Raw genomic sequence first — 23,128 nt, forward strand, 5'->3', positions numbered from 1 at the left:
AATAACACAGATAGATGAGACTGACACTGTAATAATTCTTTAAACCAAATTTCTTGAATGAAATGAATGAATGAAAATGAAAAAACAAACGTGAATGTCACGTTATACCTGCAGTGACGCCATGCGGCCACAAGAGGGCGCAATTAACTAAGCTTTTACTTTAGACCTGTAGTCAAACTTTGTGCTTCTGTTATCATTGTATGTACATGTATTTTATATAGGCGGGTTATTTAAAAAAAAAAAAGTATTATTGATCTTTTAGTAGTATTTATTCATAATTGACATAACCAGTAGAGGTAAAGCCCCTGTTCTAATTACAGTAATGTATTTAACTTTTTTTTCTGGGGATATTTGATCGATTGTTTTGCCTTTTTATCAAGCTTAGATCATCATTTCATAATGAACGCAGAGATCCTCCTAACTAAATTTATCACTGGATTAGTGCAGCTCATTTTCATATAGAGAGCCGCTGCTAAGCCGGAGACAGTTACCCACAGGGTGGGGGAGGAGGGAGGGATGAGGCGGAGGGGGGGGTGGATTTACTGAGACTCAGACAGACAGACAGACAGCTGAGCGGCTGTCCCGAGCTGCGCCGCGCTGATCCTTCACTCTCCGGCGGCACCAGGCTGGAGCGCGCCCTCTGCCACCTGCCCTCCCCCCCGCGAGTCGCTCCTTTAACCCAGACAGACGGGACCCCCGGACTCCGCATCTCGGTCCATCCTCTCCGTCCTCCGGGAGGACCGAGCGGGCTGCGCGCAGGCAGGCAGGCAGGCAGGAGCGTGCTTGGCGACCCGCAGTTTGTTGTCGTTACCGGGAGCGCAGCGCAGCGCACACGCACGGCTCCAGCTCGACCTCCGCGGAGCCACTTGCGTATGGATGCACCATGGCCACGTTTGTCTGCAGAGTTCAGTTCCTAGACGACACCGACCCGTTCAACAGCACCAACTTCCCGGAGCCGACCAGACCGCCGCTGTACACGTTCCGGGAGGACATCCCGCTCATCAACCAGCTCGCGGGCGTCCACCGACTCCTCAAAGCCCCGCACAAGGTGAGGTGACCGGGTCATCCCGTCGAGCAGCTCCCAGGAGAGAACCGCAATTCATACATTGATGCATCATGAGGAGTGTTTTGGATTTTGTTTGTTTGGATTCTCCTTGGTACTCCTTTTTTTTTTTTAAAAAAACTTCAGCCCTCCTGCAAATAAACTTCCCATAACCACCATTCACAGGCTATTTTGAGAACACATGCAAGCAGCAACTGATTGGCTTTCCTACCAGAGGAATGAAACAAGGTTGCAAAATGTTTGCCTCGAAGCCCACAGCAACATCAAAACACGGGCTTGATTTAGATTGAATATCCCGATTTAATCCCACATGGGCAGACTTTTGTTTGGCTGTAGTGCCACTGAGCAAGAGGCTGCATCATGTAATCTCCAAGCAGACTCTGAACTTTTCTGCTTAGGGTTGCAAAAAGCAACAAAAAAATATAATGAAAATGCATTCATGTTAAAGAATAAAACACACTGCCTTATTTCTGCACACTGCCTTGCATGTCCCGGTAACAGGTGGCTGCAAAAGCATTAATGCAACTAGATAGCTCTGTCCTGAGTTGCCTCATTCATCTGGAAGTGACAGCCACAGTGCCAACATGCCCAAAATGCTTATGTCCAAAATTAGTGGCAAAGTGTTGGAATGTGGTCAGAGTGATGGATGAGAGAAAATCCAATTTTCAGTGTTTGAAGCAGCACAGAAAAAAAAAAAAAAAAGATAGGAGCACATTCTTTCCTGACAAGGTTGACTCAAACACACAAACACAACCACAGAGGCTCCGCTAGTGGCACGGCTGCTATATGTGACCTTCTGTCTGTGATTTATGTGAACGTAGATGCTTCGCAGTTCACCTTGAGTGTGAATATTGAATGAATTTGTCAATAAAGATCAAGCACTGAGTGGCAAAAAAAGCAGCATTCAACAGCTGAGTGTTTCTTTCCAAACCAGCAGATATTTTTCTGACCCATCCTTAAAAACCACAAAACAAATGAAAAATGGCCCACAGCACAGGAAAGCTTATAATTACAACCTATACAAGGACAGATGGCACAGCCTGGCTTCGTTTGCAATTTTGTTCACATCAGGAGGAAGACGACGCACAGTAGCAACTGGATATTGCTCTTAGATTATAGGGATGAAACCGAATGGTTGCAAATTTGTACAGCAGACTGTTCAGATCTGAAAGCTGGTGCTTATGAGGCTCGGGTGTTATTCCAATATTGGAAAACTGCTTAGTTTCTGACTCTTCCTTTTGCTTTCTGAATCATTTCTTTCTGCTCAAACAATTTTTTTTTTTCCCTTCTTATTTTGTTTCTGCCTCCCGTTGCTCTTCCGAGAGAAAAAACCCTGCTGTGTTATTATGTTGTGATGGCGGGGCTCTGTGTACGGCTGGCTGGGGCTGCTTGTAAAGTATAGGTCACTTGTCCCAGAATTCCTGTGGCCGGGGCCCGAATCCCTGCGACACTTTGTTCTCCTCACTTTGGGTGCCGCGGTTTTCCCGACCTCTTCCTGCATTTCCTCGTCCACCTCGGTGACCACGCACCAGCTCACACACTCACACACACACACGCGCGCAAACAATGCCTTGATTTGCATTTTCTGATTAAATCAATCATCCTTCTTTTGTAGAACACTTAATATAATAAAATGCAGGACAAAGTCCCTCCATTGTACCACGTCAATGGAGACTTATCAGCAACCCCCCCCCCCCCTCCCCAAAATAAAACAAAACTGATAGACTCACATGGCTGAGTATAACACTATCAAATCTAAACTGCCATGACTCAAGTGGTCACCCGACCTTAGCTTAACCCTGACCAGAGTTTAATCTTGACATTCGTCTCTTCACCAAAGAACTCCCGACGTCCCTTAAGGGATGCTGCATTTTCGTCCCCATTGTGACATGAGTTGATCATGTTCCCCACGAATATAGAAGAACAAAGACTCTCTCACACACACACTCACACACATACAAACAAAAGGTCAGAATTGGTTGCCAGGTCTAAAATCAGTGTGTGACTGGTTTGTGTGTGTGGGCTGTGTCGTTCCATCCAAGCTGCTAAAGAAAGACGTTTTCTTTTGTTTCCCACAGAAGCGACATCCGCTCTCCTCTTCCAGACATATTATAGTCTACCTAAAATGATCATAAAAGACTCTGCAAAGTTAATTTAGTCCACACTGCAGAGCTCAGTCAGTTAAACTTATCAGGCATCAGAAAACGTCGCCGTCTCCATAGTGTGATGGAAAAAGTCTCATTATTTCCATTAAAATAACACGGGCCCTCTTCTCTGCTCCTCACAGATTACAATCTCGTCAATTTTGACACCGAAAAACTTCCCTAGAGCTCATCGCCTGAGTTACATAACGGCGTTGTAAACCGCGATCACCCGCAGCTTTAATGTTGCTTTAACATGAAAGTAATTACACATCACCCTCCCACCTCGTTGGATTTTATCTTTTTTTCCAAGAGTTACTAAACAAAGCCAGTATTTCTTTGGCCTGTCCTGTATCAGCTTCGAGCTGTGAATTGTTTGTGGTTCTTTTTTGGGAACCACCTCTGCTAGAGGTTCTTGTTGCACGACATGTTGTTACTCCTATTACCCTAACCAAGTGTTTTAGGAAAAGCGACACTCTCTTCTGGAGGGTGAACTGCTCTCTTGTTGTCCAACTAAGTGTTCTGGGATTGACTTCCTGCCTGTCTGAGCAGTATGTGGAGGACTGAGTGGAAGGATCTTGAGCAGCACATGTGGGCTGAAGGTGATACTGCTCCGTCTTTTCCTGTTGCGTTGGACAGAATAGGGGATTTTCAAGGAAAAGAGGAAATCCTGCAGAAAACAGATTCAATTCAAGTAGAGCTTTGGGGAGGACTATTGCTAGAAATGCCAAGTAATGCTTTGAGATTTAGGTTTTTTTTCTTGCATAAAAAAGCTGACAAAACAAAACAAAACAAAAGAAGCGGGGCAGTAGGGCAGTGTGTGATTAACTCCTCCACCTGCTGTCTCCTCCCCCACTGCCTCAGTCTGAGGTCTAACAAATCTTACAAGCACAAAATGTGTGAAAAAGCACTATTGTTGAGCTGTGGTGTAAAGCTTGTGAAACTGGGACAGTTCCAGTATGTATTTGTGCTATATTTTGTGTATTGTGCCTCATGATCGGTTCATTTTGCGCCCACAGTCTGAACAGGTTCTGGACGGGTTGGCACACAGTCATAGATGGTAATAAATTTCTTACAAATATTTTGATCTGACTCTCCTCTATCAGAGGTCTTACTACCAGTATTGTACCAAAGAAAATGAAGCCATCACACTTGGTTTTGAAAAGGGGTAATCCAAGCTTCTTGTTTGTTTTAAGGGCTTTGCTATTTGTCGTCAGTCAATCGATGTTGATGAGTACATTTAAAAAAAAAAAAAAAAAAAACTGGAGCAAGTCAACATCAGTTTTGTTTGTTTATGGCCCACTTCAACTTCGACAACGGCTTCAAGAGTGAATGACAGATGAGAACAACGCCGCAAAGTTCATCGACATGAACCCTCAGATTCACCTTTGTAATATTTTGAGCCCTGGTGGACACACCCACCCCGTTTGAGCTCCTATGTGCACGTTGCCTCACAGCAGAGTAAATATAGCGAGGTTATATTTATGCTGTGAGTCCGTCCGACAGTCTGTCTCTCTGTTTCCAGCTGAAAGGGAGGGACGGACGGACGGAGAGCGGCGGCGGGTCTTGTGATCTGTTGGGCTGTGCTGGTTAGAAATTGTCACCAAGCAGTTTAAAGCCAGAGCAATACCACTTCTGATCGCCTTCGCCTCTTCACACAGTAGTGGCTCTGACTGAAAGTTGCAGAACTGTAGCAACAAACTGACGTCACCTGCTTTTAATAAGTCGTCTCCGGGATGCCTGCTTGCTTGCACCTGCTATCAGCTTGTGACTGTACCCAGAAACATCGATGCCAGCGGTGTGCAGATATACGACCGAACACCTGGTCTCAGACCCAGCGGGCTCTCGCGTTACGCTGCTCAGTGGGTCATTTCTGACGTGGCCCGATATTCAGTAACCTCAGATCATGCAGTTGCACATGCTATGGGAGCTAAGGTTGGTCTTAAGATGTAAACAGAACAGAAACTGCACAGTTTACCATCTGCTTTACTTTACACGTGAGCGTTTCACATGTGAGGCTGATCATCCCTCCATAAACATATAGAGACTTAAATGTGCTGAAGTTTCACATTGTACACAATTCAGGCAATATTTAAGGGTCGGATTTCTCACAGCCGGTAGTTAAATGTGCTAAAATCTGTCTTTCTGTCAGCACTCTTTTCTTCCACTCTGGTTTTGGTTTCTTGTTCTGCAGCATTTTATTAGCAGTTAATTCTCTTTGCAGCTTTGTAACGTCAATAGCAAAGCGACACTGCATATGTTTCTTTCCACAGACCGCCGTGCGCTCGCATGGGCAGACCTCCTTCCCATAAAGTGGCTTTATTTTGCAGGCTCATATTGTTTTAAAACGGGCTGTGAAACACGGACAGTAAAAGGGCATTAGATTAAGTGGGTCCAGAGACATGCCGTATCATTCGTTTGGGTGTTTCATGCAAGGAAATTTCACATGCTGCTTTATTGCAATCAGCAGTTGTTCCTGTTGCTCACACTTTATTCTGATTTGGTGAAACTCAGTTTTTCACTGAACTCGAGGTCATGACACTTCTTTCTGTATTATTTCATCAAATATGGGGTTTTGGAGTTCCAGATACTTCAAGGTAGAAACTTTCTTTTCCCAAGTGTTAAAAGTTAAAATTTGTGGTAGTGCCTGCTTACTGTAGGTGATTTTTTTTGCTCTGTTTTGTCACACAGTTCAAGAATATGCTTCTCATTTGTGACTTTAGTCCTAAAACTCGTCCCGTCTGTGTTTCTTTCCACAGCTCGATGACTGCACTCTTCAGCTCTCCCACAATGGAACCTATCTGGACCTGGAGTCGTCGCTGGCAGAGCAGCGGGACGAGCTGGAGGGCTTTCAGCAGGACGACACGGGGTGAGAGTGACTCACACTCGTATCAGTCGCGGCAAACAGACTCACACACTCTCAGGATTGACCAGTGAAAATATACTCACTAAGACGGAGCGATGAGCGCGCTCAGGCCCCCTCCTTCCACCCTCCTTCTCTCTTGTACATATTTTCTGACTGTCTTCATTTTTATAAAATGGGGAGAATCACAAGCTTCTGGACACAAATTTCTTGGAAGCACAAGTTCATGGAAAGTATGAAGCACTGTGGAAAGCGGGACCGGTTTGCCCTCTCTTCCACTTCAACTTCATCCCCATGCCTGCTTTTTTTGATGATTATTGATCTTTTTTGTGACAGTTCATAAAATTGTTGTCTCAGAGCTAAGAGAAACCACTTGTAAGATGACGTGAGCGGAACCTGGTCTGTCAAATCCTCCAGCAGCATTGCCGTCGTACTCATGAAGAGCAGGTGAAGAACCTGGATGACCACTGATAGCCATGTTTTCAAGATCAGATTTTACATCTAATGTGGAAACTTTTATAAGTTTGTTCTCAGGATCTCATAGTTTGATTATTTGAAGATTACAAGTAATAAGTCATCTTAATAGTTGAAAAGTAGATGTCAGTAGACCCAGTCATGAAAACTTGTGAATACAGTCTCACTTCTTGTGATTAGAGGACTCCATTTTCACTGCTGCCACTTTAGCAGCAAAAGCAGGTGCAACATATTTTTAAAAATACACGCCTCCTGGTGGATATAGTGGAGATTAAACGCAGCCATTTAAAAGCCTTTTTTCTGAAGTGATTTGGTGTGTGGTACTCTAGAGCAGGTTTGGTCTTGAAAGAGGTCTCAAGGCCTTTCCAGGCCTTGGTCTTGACTCAGGTTAGGGGGTGTTGACAACACTAAACGTTGTCAGTGTGATCAACTGAATCAGTTGAAGTAAGTTTTTATTGTTGGGTTCACTTGGAACTTTTTCTTAGCCAGGAAAATTGGTTAAAAAGAACCATTACCCATAATACCTTCAGATAAACATGTCTTTGATCAATAAAAACAGGTTTCATTTCGGATAGGCGGGATCCTGCTGTTGTTAAGAGTTGAAATACCGATGAGAGCAGGCTGCCACATTAACCACCAGCAAACCAAAGACAGAACTTGTTAAAGATACAACTTCAAAGGTAACCAGAAACATAGCCTGCCCTGTTAGGCAGCATGTTTAGCAATAATAAATACCATTTCCATTAATTAACTATCAAAACTCTTGAGGAACATAAACCACACAATTAGTTTAGCCTGAATCTGCAGTGTTTCCAAACTGTTGATAATATTTCATTGTGCCTGATCGCTCAGCTGATTGACTAAAAGGCAAACTTCTTAACTCCAGAGATGCTCTTTGATCTCAGCTGAAAGCTTTTAGGCATATATACACAAAGCATAATCACGGAGAGCTCTGGGACGGGAGAGGCAGCTGCTAACCGGCTGCACATGTGAAGCGCTGTGTGTTTATGGAGGGCTGCGTTGATCTGTTTGGGACAGGAGGGCGGCAGCACGATAAGTGATGGCAGCCCCACAGAGCCCAAATGTTCCCCCCCCCCCGTCTGTTTGCGCGCGGACGCCGGTTTCCATGTGAACGTTTATTTGTTTGCTCGCGAGTGTGCGCACCTCTGTCTGGTGACGGATGACGGACAGGCCGACGACGTGACTCCCGAGGAACTGGTTGGGCCGGGTGGGCCTCCGCTTCAACGTCTGCTCGAGTCAGAGTGAACTCCCAGGATGGAATGAGCGAAGCGTTTGGTTTGGGTTTGACCTTTTCTCTGCAGTCATGCTAAAAGCCTGGTTTCTCCGGCATCTGCCAGACGATTTGTCTTGTGTCAGAAACTGAGAGAATACCATCCTCAATCGTTCAGCGAACACCTACATCCTGTAGTTTGAATCCTGCTGTCAGGCTTCGCATTCACGTCTTTGAGCTTGTTTTTTTCTTTTTTTTTTATTGTGTCCAGGGTTATTTTTTTTAGCACTTACACAAAACCTCAAAAGTGCATGTTTTCTTTAACTGAGGTTTAAATTGGGCACATTGGTATAAACCGATCCGCCGCCAGGAGAACACGTACTTCCCCGTATGGAGAGTGCGTTGCGATCCCAGCTGTGGCGGCACGCCGCTCACCACAGCGGACCGTAAACAAAGCTCTCTGGTGATAAGGAGAGCTCAGCTTACGCTGAGAGAGAGTGAAGAGGAAACGGGAACAGCTGTAGATTGTGACGCAGATTAATGTCGGCTCCCAATCACTTTCACTTGGCCATCTGAATTATAGTGAAGAGGATTTCACACTCATGGGAAAAAAAAAAGAATGGAATCTTTATATATATGTAGTGGAAAGTGTCAGTGTTCAAAATAACATTGTATTTGATTCACATTTCACTATTATTATGTAAAAATGTGTTTTTATCAGAAAAGTGAAGTGTTAACTTGTGATGGTTCACTTAAAAGAAACAATAAATAGTTGGAAGTGACCATATATATCATTATTTGCCTTTTAAACGATTCACTATTGACTATGGCAATGCATGGTTTGTCTTATTCTGCGCGTAAAAGCTGAATTACTGGAAAATCATGTCATTTTCTTAGCTTTACAGACTTTTTACTTACTCAGCCAGTATAAAATATAATCCCCATGAAAAACGCCAAGGTTACTGGTAGGATTGATGTATTTTTGTGTTTATTTTTCCTCACACTGGTCAAACTTACACCGAGTAGAAACTTGATAGATTTGCTCCACGTGGCTTTGACTTATGTAATCCTAAACAAGGTTTTCACCCCCATCATGCGCCGTGCCTGTTTGCTATTTCAGGCAGATTTTCTTCTTTTAGTACCCTGACAAAACAAGACTCACTGCTTTGACTGGCGTTCTCGCACGGCCCATTATCAGAAAAAGGAGAATTTGTTTCATCAGCAACCTGGCAGATTGTGTTAACATTTTGCTCTATTTCCCAGCACAGCTGATAACGCAGCGTAATAGAATGATAAGCCACCTTTTGCTCTTCTTGTTTTGGGGCTTGCTTACCTGTAGTGCATGTCGTGCGTATCAGGTATGCAGGTTCCCAGAGCCCGGCTTTCCTTTCTCGGCGTAGATGTTGGAGATTAAAGTTGGTGATTATCCCACGCGGACAGGACGATAAGCGCTCAGGAGAGAGAGTTTCTGATGAGTGAGGATGTTTGCGAGTTTGGTGTTTTCCCAATTGGAATTGTAGTGTGTGCGTATGTGTCCTAAATGGCACAATGGCATGCAGAGGTGTGTGTGTATGTGTGCATCTGTGTGTGTTGTGTCTGCTGCAGGCTCAGATGCTTATCAGCGTAGGGGTTCAAATTTAATGCAGGCTTCATATTTTGTCTTCCAGCTCCAGTCACATCAACAATAACTGTGTTTCCTTCTGTCGTCCGTCTGTTTCCAGGTCCAGAGGGAAGAAGCACAGTGTTGTTTTGCGCACCCAGCTGACCGTCCGTGTACACGCCTGCATCGGTGAGTGCCGTGTGACATGTTTAACACACGCCTCTCCTCGGAGACACCTCCGCCGTCAAACACATCAGCAACGCCGAGAACACAACGTACCACACGCTCAGACGGGCGTCCTGGGGTCTACATGCCCGATCTGAGACACCCCCCCCCCCCCTCTCTGTGGCACGTTTGATTAGTGTGTGTGAACTTTAACACTTTTTTTCTCTGTCAATACCCGAGTTTTCATGTACGGTGGGAACTTGTGCACGTTGAGAGGAAAGTGGCGGTGAAGTGATGTAGGTGTTGAAGTGTTATCACAGGACAGTTTTACCTTCTGGTGTGATGCAGGAGGAGGAGGAGGAGGAGGGATATGTGAGCGCAACTGGAAGGAAGTGTGAGGAGAAAGTATCACGAAGAAGAATAGAAACTAGGAGGAACAGTTGAATGTAACGGTTAAAAGGGAGACAAGGATGGGAGAAGGAGGTGGAGGACTGCACTGGCACTGGATCAATGATCCATTTCGAGTCTAGAACAGGGGTGCTAAACATAAGGCCAGCTGGCTGAAACGGTCCCGCTAGACACTCTGATCCTGCCTGAAAAACAAGAAAATAGAATAAAAAACAAAAAATCGATTACATTTAGAGAAATTTGTCTATTTGCCTATGTTTTGTGCTGAGCTGTAAACTGATGCAGTGGTTAGCACAGTAAAAAAACCCTGGTTAGATTCCAGGCACGGCTCACGGGGCTTTTCTATGTGGAGTTTGCATGTTGTACCTGTGCGTGCATGGGTTTTCTTGAATTCACTCCAGTTTCCCCTTCAAAGCATTGTGTGAGATTTCCACTGGAACTCAGGTTCTTATCAAATGCACATCGGCAGGTCACTTTCTGCCTGCGTTCTCACAGGGAATCCCAATTTTCCAGACTGCTCATCATCTGTGACTCCTGTAATTCTTGGCTGCTTTGCTTAATTTTTTTTTTTTTACTCTCTCTCTCTCTCTCTGTTCCTAATCCTCGCTGTAAAGAAAGTTTCCCATGTGGCAGCACAACATGGTACAGGAGCCTTCATAAGCTCCTGAAAATTAAAGTGGGCTAACCACGGCTCTTTTAGGAGGGGTTGAAAACAGCCGCTAGCCTTAGCAACTTAAAAGCTACAAACAACCCACAAAGCCACATTTCTCTGCAAAAGACTCTTCAACCAAAGAACTGAACATGCAGTAAAGTTAACTCTTAGTAAAGGTTTGATTTGCGCTCTCCTGATAAACTCTTAAACGATGCATTCAAGGTTGATAATTAAGGAAATACACATCCTCTGAAATCCCCCCACTCTCTCTGTCTCTCTCTCGCTTTCTTTTCCTCAGGGTGTTTTGTTTCTCGCTCCTTCGTGGCTCGTCCCCATGGTCAGCGTTCTCAGTGCCAGTGATAGCGGTGCTAATTCTGGACGCTGGAAGCGTTGCCTGTGATTGGCTGAGAACGTGCCGAGGTGAAAGGTCACTCTGAGTGGGGCACAGGGTGTTTAAGAGAGAAAACGTGCGCATTGCAGATTTTGCCACGGCCGACAGTTACATGAAATAAGAACACATTAGATAAGCTTTTAAGATTTCTGCATTAGACCTGAGAGACGCGCGGACTTGTGAGTTTGCTTCATGTTTACCAATCCTTGTAGCAACATATGGCTCACGCTGTGTTAAGAATGAGGACTCTCTTAAGTCGGGGCGTGTTTGACCGACATGCGCAGCTCTGCTGAGCGGGATGAGGAGTGACCCTGGTCTGCAGCCACCTGCTACAGACATGCACGCTAATGCACGTGAAGCAGCTTTGTTTTCCTGTCATCGTTTAAATGGAGCCGAGTGAACGGAGCGTGAAGCGAAGCAGGTTAAATATTTATGCACAGCATCCACACCCTGAGCTCGCAGCAGGAGTTAGTTTGAATAAACCCAGAGCGGGGCGATAGATATTGGAAATAAAATTCATTTTTTTGTCTTTGAAATGAACGCAGTCAGCTGAATTTGATATTTTGAAGTGGAAATGAGTAATTCTACAGCATTAAGCAAACATCCGTACACCCGGGTAGCTTAAGCAAGTCAGAGTGATCCATTCACTTTAGAGATCCCCCCTCTCCCCACCCCCACTGTGGCTTCAGCTGTCCACTCATCTGCTCGTTTAGAGTTCTCTAATCCTCCCGGGCCTTGACCTTCAAATCGCCTGAGTAGTGGTCAGCAGTCTGTCTCCTAAATGCAAAGTCTGCCGCACACATGTACGCAGATTGCTCGCAGAATTAAAAGTCTGGAATTTCACACATGGCGGCATCCTGATTGTGTGTGATGAGGCTGAATTAAGTGTATGGATCCCCTGACTGTGCCTGTTTTGTGTGGTGAGACACAGGAAATAATCAATTCCTCGCATGTCTAATCTTACTGGAATCACCAGCTTCCAGGTTTGATTGGCAACGATCGGGATTTGGTTGATTAAGGCCAAATGTCAAGGAGATCTTAGGGGTTTGCGACCCTCCTCCGTCATTGCATTGATCTTCTTTCAAGGGCTGTGAGGCTGAGAAACCAGAGCGCCGGCATGAGAAACGCAGCTCTTCTGGGCGTTTCCTGGCACTGCCACTCCGAATGATCAAATTACACTCCGGCCTGCCAAGTTTGGGATTAAGGAAGCCTTGCAGTGCGAGTGAGAGTGTGATAATATTTGTAAGTTAATGAGTTTTTCTGTTGTATATAAAAAGTAGGGTCTATTAGCACCATGTCAGCCGTGCAATCGCTTTCACTGCTGGAGTAAATAAACACAGGTTATTACATTGTTTTCTCTTTTTTTAATGCAACATGAACGTCTTGTGTCCTCCCCATTTTCCTTATCTCCTTCCACCTCTCTGTACTTTTGTCTTTCAGTGCTTTGCCCCTTCTCACACACTCTCAGCCCCTTTCTCCCTCCTGATGCCCCAGTCCGCCGTCCCCTCGGAGAACCAACCAGAATCTCTTGTTTGAGGGTTAATTTTAGCTTCAGTCGCGGCGGCGGCAGCGGGGTTGTTGTGGATCATGGCCGACGAGTGCGGGGAGGTGGTCCAGGGGTGGGGGTGAGGTGAAGGTGTTATCTTTAGAAAGTGTTGACAGCGCAGAAACACGCGCGGAGGGCGGGACGGCGCTGAAGCTCCCCTCATTAAACGTGTCAGTTCACGGATGCGAGGAGGGGGGCGTCAAATGGTGACTGAGGGGGGGAGAAATAAAAGTCCGTAGAGAGCGCGAGCGGTGACGTCAGCTACCTTTCATTGGAAGGCTGTTTAGACGGTGTGTCAGGTCACCTCTATCTGAGGTTGTTGGTTGTTTTTGTAACAGAACCACATCGTGTAAACAAACAACCAAAAGGAGGAAACTGTTTTCAATTTTAGCACAAAAAGAAGGAGACTGTAGGAAATCATTGATGAAGAAAACTGTTTGTGTTTAGAAGTAATGAGTTTGTGATTTGGCGGAGGTTTGCAAAGGATGAAACAAAGAAATTGTTCTTACCTGTTAAATACAGCTATTATAACTGTTGTTTGAGAGCAATGCCATAGGGAAGTGATGTATTGAGTATCGGTGCAGGATTAATTGACCATGTTAAAACTCAAACAACTCTCCTTTTGCTGGATTGTTGGTCTTATCGTGATCCTCAGATGGAGATCTGTGGTGTTGGCACGGCATGAATTTTGATCATCTTCTATATTGTATTTAATAATGCGATCAAAGGTTTTAATAATGCGCATCACTTTATATACACTGTGTTGCTTTACTATATGCTCAGTAGCCACATATGATTACAGTCGTTTACGAGTTCAAAACGGAAAGTCCTCATCCTGTCGGGAGCATGAATGTGCTCAGCGAATAACAAAACCCCACATAAAGCTCCACCGGTTGAGCATAAACAGTAATTTTGTCATTTGTACAGTGATTAAACTGCGCTTTACTCAACAGGATGTTTTTCAAATCCCTGAGCCTTCCTTTTCCCATGTGGCCTCATTTCCCAGCCGCTCCTGAAGTGAAGGAACAGGCAGTAATTCAAGTGATCAACTAGAAGGGGAGACTATGCCATCTGACAGGTAAAGCTCCCCGTAATGAGCAGTGCAGCAGGTGAAACAAAAGAGAACAAAAGGCCTCGCATGTCTTTCTGGAACTCATTCAATCCCCTTCCCCTGAGCTCAGGAATTCAGCCCTCTCTGGAAAAAAAGGAAAAAAAAAAAATTGGCATCTATAATGTTGGATTTCTGCCCCCCAATTATCCATCTCTAATCACCCCCTGCAAGTATTGTAAAGATGAGGCGGAGGAGAAGTGAAGTCTGGCTGGCTTTGATTTCCCTGGACGTGCCGTTACGTAACAAATTAGCGGCCTGTCCGGCGCTGGAAGTTTAACGTGGAGTTACGTCAGCGCGCTGCATGTGCGCCCGCTTGACTCCGTCGTCGCGCCGCCACAGGCGTCTCTCCTCACTCCGGCTGGAATTGCGTGTTTTCATCCCGCGATAACAGGCCGCCATCCGAGGCTTTATAGTGACTGTATTTAAACACTGTAAAGAGATATTTTGAGGATTTGACGGCATCAGGGAGAGTCAAACAAATCAAAATCTTTCTAAATATGAGCTTTACTGACAGGGTGGTCTCGGGCGATGAAGGAGTGCTCGGCTCCTCTCGGTGTGGGGTTACCGATGGGGCCCGCGGCGGCGGCGGCGGCGGCGGCGGCGGCGGTCTGGCCTTAAGATGCTGCAGAAAGAGTCGACTGCAGCTGGTTCTAGCAGCGATTTACTGTGTCGGCGTCCCCCCTGCTGGGGGAGATAAGGCCTGGTAATGGCATGGTGTGACAGGGAGATAATGCATGGTAATGGGTCGGCTGCGAGGGGGGAACGCGCACCGAGACATCTGCAGCCATGTGCTCAGCAACATCAGGGAATGTTTTATGGATTGGCTGGCAGTGCTGTCCGCTTATATCCGATCTTAGCCAACATGCTCTTATCCACTTTTAAATCTGACATCGTTTTTATACTTTACATTTGTCCCGATTAATGTTTTCAAACATGAAAATGGTTTAAACCTGCCGTCAGGCCGGGCGCTCCTCTCTGTAAATCTATATTTATTCAGCTCGGCTTCACATGCTCTCCGGGACTCTTTGTTCTGATCGGCACCTGTGGCTTTGGCTCAAGGATCCGGTGCCTCGTGATCCCGTGAGTCAGCCGGGATATTTTGCCATGCTTATGAATTGTTTGCATGGCGTTTGGCGAGTTTAGACCCGTCACTCAGTGCCTTCTATCTGCCTCCCGTCCAAGAGCGCGCTGCTATTTCTCGTATTTACCGTCTCACCGTTGCACCAACGCCACGAATGCAAAAATGCTCCTCTTCCTTTGTATCTCGGAGGAAGGAAGGAATGAGAAAATCACCCAAATAGTTTCCCTGCTGCCCTCACCAGCAGCTAAAGCCCTGTGCAGTGCCCGCATGACTCATGCTTTAGTGACTGCTGCGGGAGATCCAGAGGCACGGCCGGTGAAGCTTCGGGATGGGAGGACGGAGCTGCACAAGTGCAGAAGAGCCACTAGCTTGTGTCTGTGCTGTGAGTTTAGAGATAACTACACACCGTTTTGTGTTTGCATTTAGCTGTCACACTGCACGCTCCACAATATACAAGAAATCCTTCAAACTCTTGACTGTTCTGTTTGTTTCTCCCCCCCCTGTGTTGATGTGTGGCGGTGGTGTGGCGGGTCCTGTCCGTGTGTCACCGCGCTGGGCTCTGTGTAGATGTGGCAGGGTTTTCCCTGAGCTCCGCTTCGTGCTGACAAACAAGAGAAGCCCAACTGCTGCGCTGCGGCTCTGCACGCCGCTGTTTGGGGTTTTTTTTTTTTTTGCTCTCCCAGTCTTCGGTGGGCTTACTGGAAGAAGGCAAGAAATATACCATGACGTGTGTACGCGTCTTGAGTGTTATGTCTGGGCTTGTTTACATATGCGCCGGCGTGCGCCGGCACAAAAAAAAAAAACCTCTGGCTCGTCTGTTTTAATCATTTTGAAGCTGTTACATAATGCAATAAAACATTACAATTACCACAGGCTAAACATCCCGTACACACACTGGAGAATCTGCGGGTTTGGCGTCCCATCCAGCCGTGGAGCTCTCGGTGGATGATGGGTTTAGGGGATGTGTGGAAAGAGACGGGGAGAGGGATGGTTTCCAGGGGACTGGTGGATCACTTAGAGAAGGAAACACAGGGGAAAAACAAAGCAGGGAGGAAATGCACCTGCCAGACGGCGCTGACGCAGCGGACCAGCGGTCCTGAAGGTTACCTCACTGCTCAGGAGGCTGCCGGCACGCAGGTGAAGGGACGACGATTCATTATATAGGAGTACCTGTTCAGGCTTTACTCATGTTTCAGGATTTTACGGAATGTAAACACTGATCTATCCAACCGTTCCTCCATCCATCCATCCATCCAACATCTTTTATCCCTAGGTCCATTTCTCCGTCCATTCCTCCGTCCATCCATTATATTCAGTCCATCCACCTATCCATCCATCCATCCATTTTCTTCCATCCAACCATCCATCCATCCATCTGTCCATCCATCCATCCATTCATCCATTGTATATCATCCATCCATCCATCCATCCATTCATCCATTGTATATCATCCATCCATCCATCTATCCATCCATCCATCCAGCACGGTGGTTGAGTGGTTAGCGCTCTTGCCTCACAGCAAGAAGGTCCCAGGTTCAATCCCCGGACCGTGCGGGCCTTTCTGTGTGGAGTTTGCATGTTCCTCCCCGTGTCTGGATGGTTTCCTCCGGGATCTCTGGTTTCCCCCGTCAACCGATAACATGCACCATAGGTCAATCCTCCAGTCAGGTGATTCTGACCATTAACCTGACTCCACATCTGGAGATGGGTCCCTGGGCGCTCCCCGCAGCTGCCCACTGCTCCATACGGAATGCTTCAGTGGCATCGATGGATGGGTTAAATGCAGAGAACAAAATTTCGTTGTACATTCACTGTATAATGACCAATAAAGTACCTTACCTTACCTCATCCATTGTATATCATCCATCCATACATTGTCTTTCATCCATCCATCCATTTTCTTCCATCCATCCATCCATCCATTGTCTTTCATCCAGCCATCCATCCATCTATTATCATCCATCCATCCATCCATTCATCTGTTTTATATCATCCATCCATCTATACATTGTCTTTCATCCATCCATCCATCCATTATCATCCCTCTATCCATCCATCCATCCAGCCATCCATCCATCCATCCATTATCCATCATCCATCCATCCATCCATCCATCCGTCCATCCATCCAGCCATCCATCCATCCATTCATCCATTGTATATCATCCCTCCATCCATCCATCCACGTCATACTTGGATTCGTCTTCCCTCCTTCGACCTGCCCATCCTCACGTAACCAGTGGCAATTTCCAATCAACTCTTTGATTTAAACTGGGAGAAAAACTCACAGCAACTAAACCAAAAGAAATACTCTGACTCTGTTGGATTTCATCTTTAAAGTTGTCTGCGTTTACCTTCTAGAGCTGTGCAGCATTTTTACACTTCTGTGCCATCAGCAGTCTCTCAAACAAAACTTTTTTGGCCAAGGCAAACACCGAGAAAGTGGTTTCAACAAGTAGAGTGGATCTTTTTCTCTGCCTGAAGATATATCTAAATATGCTGTAACCCCCCCACGCAGTGGCTCATGTCGTATATCACTGTGTCGACTGTATTGGGGACACACTACACACACACACACACACACACACACACAAGGGAGGAGTATAATAACAGGCAAGTGTGGTATGAGTCAGAGTAAAATTTCACTTGGCTAATCCACTCTGCAAGCTGCACATATCCTCCAGTATCCTCTCTGTTTACTCAGTCTCACTGCTCCGGTTTCACCCTCTGTTCACTCTGTGTTTGCCTTTCTCACTCTCTCAATGTCTCTGTATCTTTTTTCTCTCTTATATGTCTTCCTCGCCCCCATTGGTTAGAGGAGTTAATCAAAAATAAACATTTTAGTACCACATTTTAAAAACAAAACGTGGCTTTTTGTCCATCGTGAGCAACAACACTGCCAAAAATAAAAAACTCAAAGCCGCACAAAGCTCTCATTTTATTTTACCACTTTGCTTTTCTGCCAGTTTTTCTCTTATTTCTGACCGCCGGCGCACATGCTCAGTGCATTCAGTCAATTAACAATGACACCAGCGTGAGAAGTGAGAGAGACAGAGAATGCGTAAATGAGACAGAATCACAAAAGGATGGCGGGGGGAGCGAGGGAAAACACTGGCCGCTTGTTTCACACGTGCGCATTTATATGTGGGATTGGACGCCGCCATATTTCCCACCGTCAGCTTTTTTTTGTGCGGCCGCACTCTGCAGAGAGAGAAAGCAGTTGCACTTCATCAGAATGAATGCAGATAAACTGCATGACGAGAGCTGCGTGCAACTGCCTGCTGGCAGAAGTTGAAAGGGCCAAGTTTAGACGGTTCCTGAAACTATAACTTCGTTTATTGGAAAATACATATGTGGTTAATTAGGAGAAACACTTGCAGTTACGATCACACTACAACAAGTGTTGTCCACATATGAAGTTCACAAGCTGTTTTGCTTTCTAGAGACAAAGAGATGTTTATTTTTTCAATGATAATGACAAAAAAAAACTAGAAAAAGTCAGCAAATCTACAAAACAAAGGACATTTTTTGAGAACACATTCAGACTTCAGCATGTTTTTAGGGTACTAACTAAAAAAAAAAAAAACGTAGCTTTTTATTGTATTTCTGTCTGTATTTTTACATCTGACCTGTAAAATGAAGAAAACACAGCTTTTGAAGTTGCATATACTTCCACTTACTCGGATTAAACATATGTTCCTTAAATTAGCAGCAATCAAGTGACCATGTGGACTAACTGATATTTAAAGGTGCATTATTTGAGGCAGAAGAGAAAAACACTTTAATGCAATTATCAAGTTATGAGATATTTAAAAAGGTTTTCACACAGTTTTGTGGAACACAGAGAAACCTTGCTGATCTTGTGAGAAATGTTAACACTGCAGTGGGGGGCTGTGTTTCATAGCTCTGCAGACGACTTGCAGCGGGATACAGAACACTAATTAATTTATCCTACTAATATTTTCTGATGCTGACTAGTCAGCGGGCTCATGCTTCACCGTTTAGCCGACCAATCACATGTCAGCACTGCTGGACACGCCCCCTGTCTTCCCACACCTGCTCCAAATATGCATGTAGGGAAATTTTCTGTCAACGTTGAGGCTTTAATCGATGAAAGTGAGAGCCAGGTTAACCAAAATAAGAACAAATGTGCTGAAATCTGTAAAGATGGCTTCACTGTGAGTTATACACAGCAGAAAGGGAGTGTGTGTCAATAAATAGCAGTGCTGTAGCCAGTTTTTATGCTGACACAGCATGCCTGAGGAATAATAAAAAAAAAAAAAACTTGTCTATATTTGTGTTTGTGTTGTGACTTTTGAGGTGACTCAGAGGTGATGGACGCAGAGCGCATGCCAGGGAGGATGCACTGTATTCATGTGTGTGTGTGTTCATGAGGTGGTGTGTTGACTTCCTGAAGACATCTGCTTTTAAGATCTCTCACAGCTCATGTCCTTCATGCCGGTTCAAGGTTGAGGTCTGCGATCTTTTACAGCCTGTGTGTCGGATTGTGTGTTCGTGTGTGTGTGTGTGTGTGTGCGTGGACGTGCTGTTTGCAGCATATTTCAGTGTGCTCGCTGTAAAACGCAGCAGCAGTTTGTTTTCTCCTGGGAGAGGATTTATGGGAATCATCTATGACTCTCTTATTTTTTTTAATGTGCACACAAATGTGCGTTTGCGTTTAGGCCTTTTCTCCACGCGCGTGCTAATGCTAACCCCAACCGCTGCTCTTTCCCAAACTTTCATTCTCCACGTTTTTCCTTTTTCCTTTCCTCGCTCACACACACGGAGCTCACGAGGCCTCGGCCGTCATCCGCGCCGTCCGCAGCCTCCAGCGCTCGCACTGGAAAGCCAAAACCAACAGACAGAAAATAGACAGTCACAAAATAACCAAGTTGTCCTCAGCAGTCTGACCTTTGCTGCCTGCCAACGTTTCCTGTTCACTCCACTCGACAGGAGACTGAAATCATGCATTATTACCCAAATATCAGCTCACGGCAGATTGATGGGTTATTTATTCCTTCATGCTACTCCACAGATGTGTCCGCACACCAGAAAATACCACCCAGTTATGCCTTAGCACATGTGCACTCACTCAAAATACGTGCGAGAACCGAAAGCTGTGCACGAAAGTCTTAGTTTCATTTGTTTCCGCTTCTTTTTTTTAACAGAATTTTACACTTATGGAAAAATTCATCACACAGTTGAAACCACTCTGGAATTGATGATATCTGATTTATTTGATTTGGTTTTTTTTCCTCGACTGAATAAAGCGCCGCACGGTGCACTTCGTGACCCGAACGGAGATTGAACCCGGGTCGTTACAGTACGCTTGATACCCAGCGCTCCTATATTTAGCTCGATACCGGCAGAGAGGGGAAGACTTCCCTGGGATTAAACCGAGCCGTCCAGCGTACCGTCGCTCCTCCTCCTGGTGTCACCTCTTTATTTTAGATCCCGCTGAAGAACCAGCTGACTGATCGGTGCAGACAGCCGCATGTGGGGGGGAGGGGGGCGTTTTCTCTCTCTTTTTGAAATCGTGTAGTTATAACGTGGCCTAAGCGCAGCGCTAGCAGCTGTGATCCGCCCCTCTCTCGCCTGACCCAGAGACCGCCGTGCCGTCCTTTAAAAACATCGCCCTTGCTTGACCTCAGTGTATCCTTTTCTGGAAGCATCCTGTGGCCTTGAAATGATGTTAAAATAATTCCACACACAGTACACAGATACGTTTACATCTCGTATGTGCGCTCTCGGTTCCGTGTTCTTATCTTCGAGTTCTGTGATTGCTTGTGGTCGCGGGTTGCTGGAGGCGAGCCCGGTGAGTGTGGGCGAAGGCCGTCCTGTACATCCCGGACAGGACGGCCTCGGAGAGATCCAGACATTCACACACCTACGGCTTCACGTCTTTGGGCAATTTAGACTCAATAGTTTATCTCAAACGCATGTTTTTTGGAACTGTGGGAGGGAAGCGCAAAACCCAAGCAGGCAGAAGGACGACTCCAAGAGAGGAAACCACGAAGGTGCCTGTATAGATTATTGCTGTCCAATGAATCAATTAACCGGATGTGAACTGACAGATAATCATCACTTTGTTTGTGGTGCATGGTGAAGTAGTGGTTTGATATGGTTGGTGTTTTACATATAGCTGTTCATATATATCTGCAACTCTCACGTTACAGATTTATTTTCATTAAATGCAATATATGCAATGATCAATTCAGGTGGATTCCAATTTTTTTTTTTTTCCTCCACTTTTTGAGTTTGAACCCACGAACCTCCCAAGTCCCACACTGTGTGTTCTATAACTCACACACTATAAGTGATCATTTTGGGCTAAAATACTAGGCTTTTAACATCATGGAACATTTGCCCGTCAAAAATGCCCGTCAAACTGTTAACTTTTCACCATCAGCCCTACGTGAGCAGCCTCCTTATGGTGGATTTACTGCATTAATGCCTTGTTTATGTTATTCCTTATATCACTTTCCTTGCGGCTGTGCCACGGAGTGGTTGCAGGTGGATCGGGCCTGCTCCTATAGCCTGAGCTGGCCTGTGTGTGTTTTTCTGTTTAGAGATCTGTAGATGGTGCAGTAAACGTTGAGGGATTAGTCAAAGCTGAAGGGTCACAGCATTAATCTCATTATGGCGGGAGGGGAGGGAGGGATCCGACTACTCGTGAACGACTTAGCAGACAGCCTTTGGCACCGGAGGGGAATCCCTGCTTCACTGGAGACGACGTTCCCACACATAAGCGCACACTGCACAGGCTCAAACTAATGCATATGTATTTATTTGTTCAGGCGTAAAGTCACTTTAGCAGAAGCTTTTAAATCACATTCAGTGAAAATTACATTTGGAAGACACGGTTCTGCAACCTTTACGACCAGAAGAAATGTTTTTCACACTTTGCTCCAAAAATAATTAGTGTCCAGATTCAGCGAATGGTCATTCTTTAAAGTGAAAAGAGCACAGCTTCTGAAATTATATATGCATTTGATCTTTTTTAAGCTGTTTTCACCATTTTAGTTATATAAGCTGTTTTAACTCTTTTTTTTTTTTTTTTTTTACTTGTTTAGATATCTTATGTAGCAACTGTTTTAGATTAAGATATTTTTCTATTTTAATTTTGTCCCCATTTTTATCCATTTGCAGTTTATTCTTTTTACTCTCCTTGAGTGATTTTAGGCCTTATTGTTCGTTGTTGTTTGGCCTTACAGCTACTTTATGTATATTTTTGACAATGACTCAGGTTTATATCCCAATACTTTTCTGAAAGTTTCAAGAAAAAAGCTACAGTGGGGCTTTAAGAGATGCATTTTATTAATAGTAATTAATAGTCATTTTAATTGGGTTACTTTCAGAGTTGTAATCATCACTTCACAAAACTTATGCTAGTGTATAACCCCTTATTTCTAACAAAAATATCAAAAATCGTACCATTTTGCTGTGACTGGTTGAATCATACATACCTCAGCCTTTAGTCGTTAGTGTCATGAGTGTGTCTTCCAGGCCCCAGCTCTGATTTGCTACGTCAATAAATACAGTGATTGAACACATTTGTGTTGCGTGTCACTTTTTCTGTGTAGCTCAGCATCAGTTTTGGCATCATTAACGTGTCATATTCAGAAAATGAATAACAGAATCCTCCGCATCAGACACAAGTGGAAATAACTCCGTGTACCGACAGACTTTCCCTGCTAATGCGAGGCGAAGTGACTCATCAGGGCTTGTTACGCCGCAGCGCGTCTGAGGTCATGGTGGAGCAGGACAGACTCGAACTGCAAAGCCCTCCAAAACAAAACAGTAAAACTCAGGGAGAACCATTAAATGGAGCTCTTTCCTCCGTCCGTCTGTCCACATGTGCAGAGACGCTCGGCCCGAGCCACAGTGACACACCACAATGAGCATTTTAGCTCTGAGTGGCCAATAAAAGGACAAACCGTCCGTCCAGAGGAGCTCCTTCAGCTTATTATGCTTTTCTTCATACACCTCCGTTTCTTTTCCTCAGACGGCATCTCATTAGGATGTGTTTTCTTGTTATTTCTCTCCTGATGTAGATCTGTGCAGGTGCCAGAGAAGCGTTGTTTGGCCAAGCGGCCTGAAAGTGAGTGATTTATGCGTCGGCTCCTTCCCGCCGTGTTGGGACAGCTGGAGTCCTCTGTGGTTTTAGGAAAACGACCCCGATTTTTCAGCACGTCCAACTGTATTTGCGCTCAATTATCCTGACGGGACTTCTCCTGGGACTAGGGAGTGCTTGCAGGCGGTTGCCGTGACAACCGCGGCTGTTGTTTCACCTGCGTGCACGAGACTCGACGGCTTCAAATCGCCTCGCGCACGCCGGCGTTTTGACCCGCATCGCCGGAGGCCTTATCCGAGCCGCCGACGTGCTCCTGAGGCACAGCAGAC

The 23,128-nt window shown here is 45.4% G+C and overlaps 1 protein-coding gene across 6 annotated transcripts in view; it reads left to right on the forward strand.

The window, feature by feature from the left end:
- Window positions 1–616: 616 nt before the first annotated feature.
- fhod3a (formin homology 2 domain containing 3a) overlaps window positions 617–23,128 on the forward strand; it is a 45,535-nt gene continuing 23,023 nt past the window's right edge. For all 6 annotated transcript variants that reach the window (XM_030120646.1, XM_030120641.1, XM_030120642.1 and 3 more), the window contains exons 1-3: window positions 617–1,048; window positions 5,964–6,073; window positions 9,494–9,561. In XM_030120646.1, coding sequence (XP_029976506.1) covers window positions 884–1,048; window positions 5,964–6,073; window positions 9,494–9,561 — 343 coding nt within the window. In that variant the 5' untranslated portion in view covers window positions 617–883. The remainder of the gene's footprint in view (window positions 1,049–5,963; window positions 6,074–9,493; window positions 9,562–23,128) is intronic.

This window comes from Salarias fasciatus, chromosome 22 (genome assembly GCF_902148845.1).
Source record: "Salarias fasciatus chromosome 22, fSalaFa1.1, whole genome shotgun sequence".
Taxonomy (NCBI): Eukaryota; Metazoa; Chordata; class Actinopteri; order Blenniiformes; family Blenniidae; genus Salarias; species Salarias fasciatus.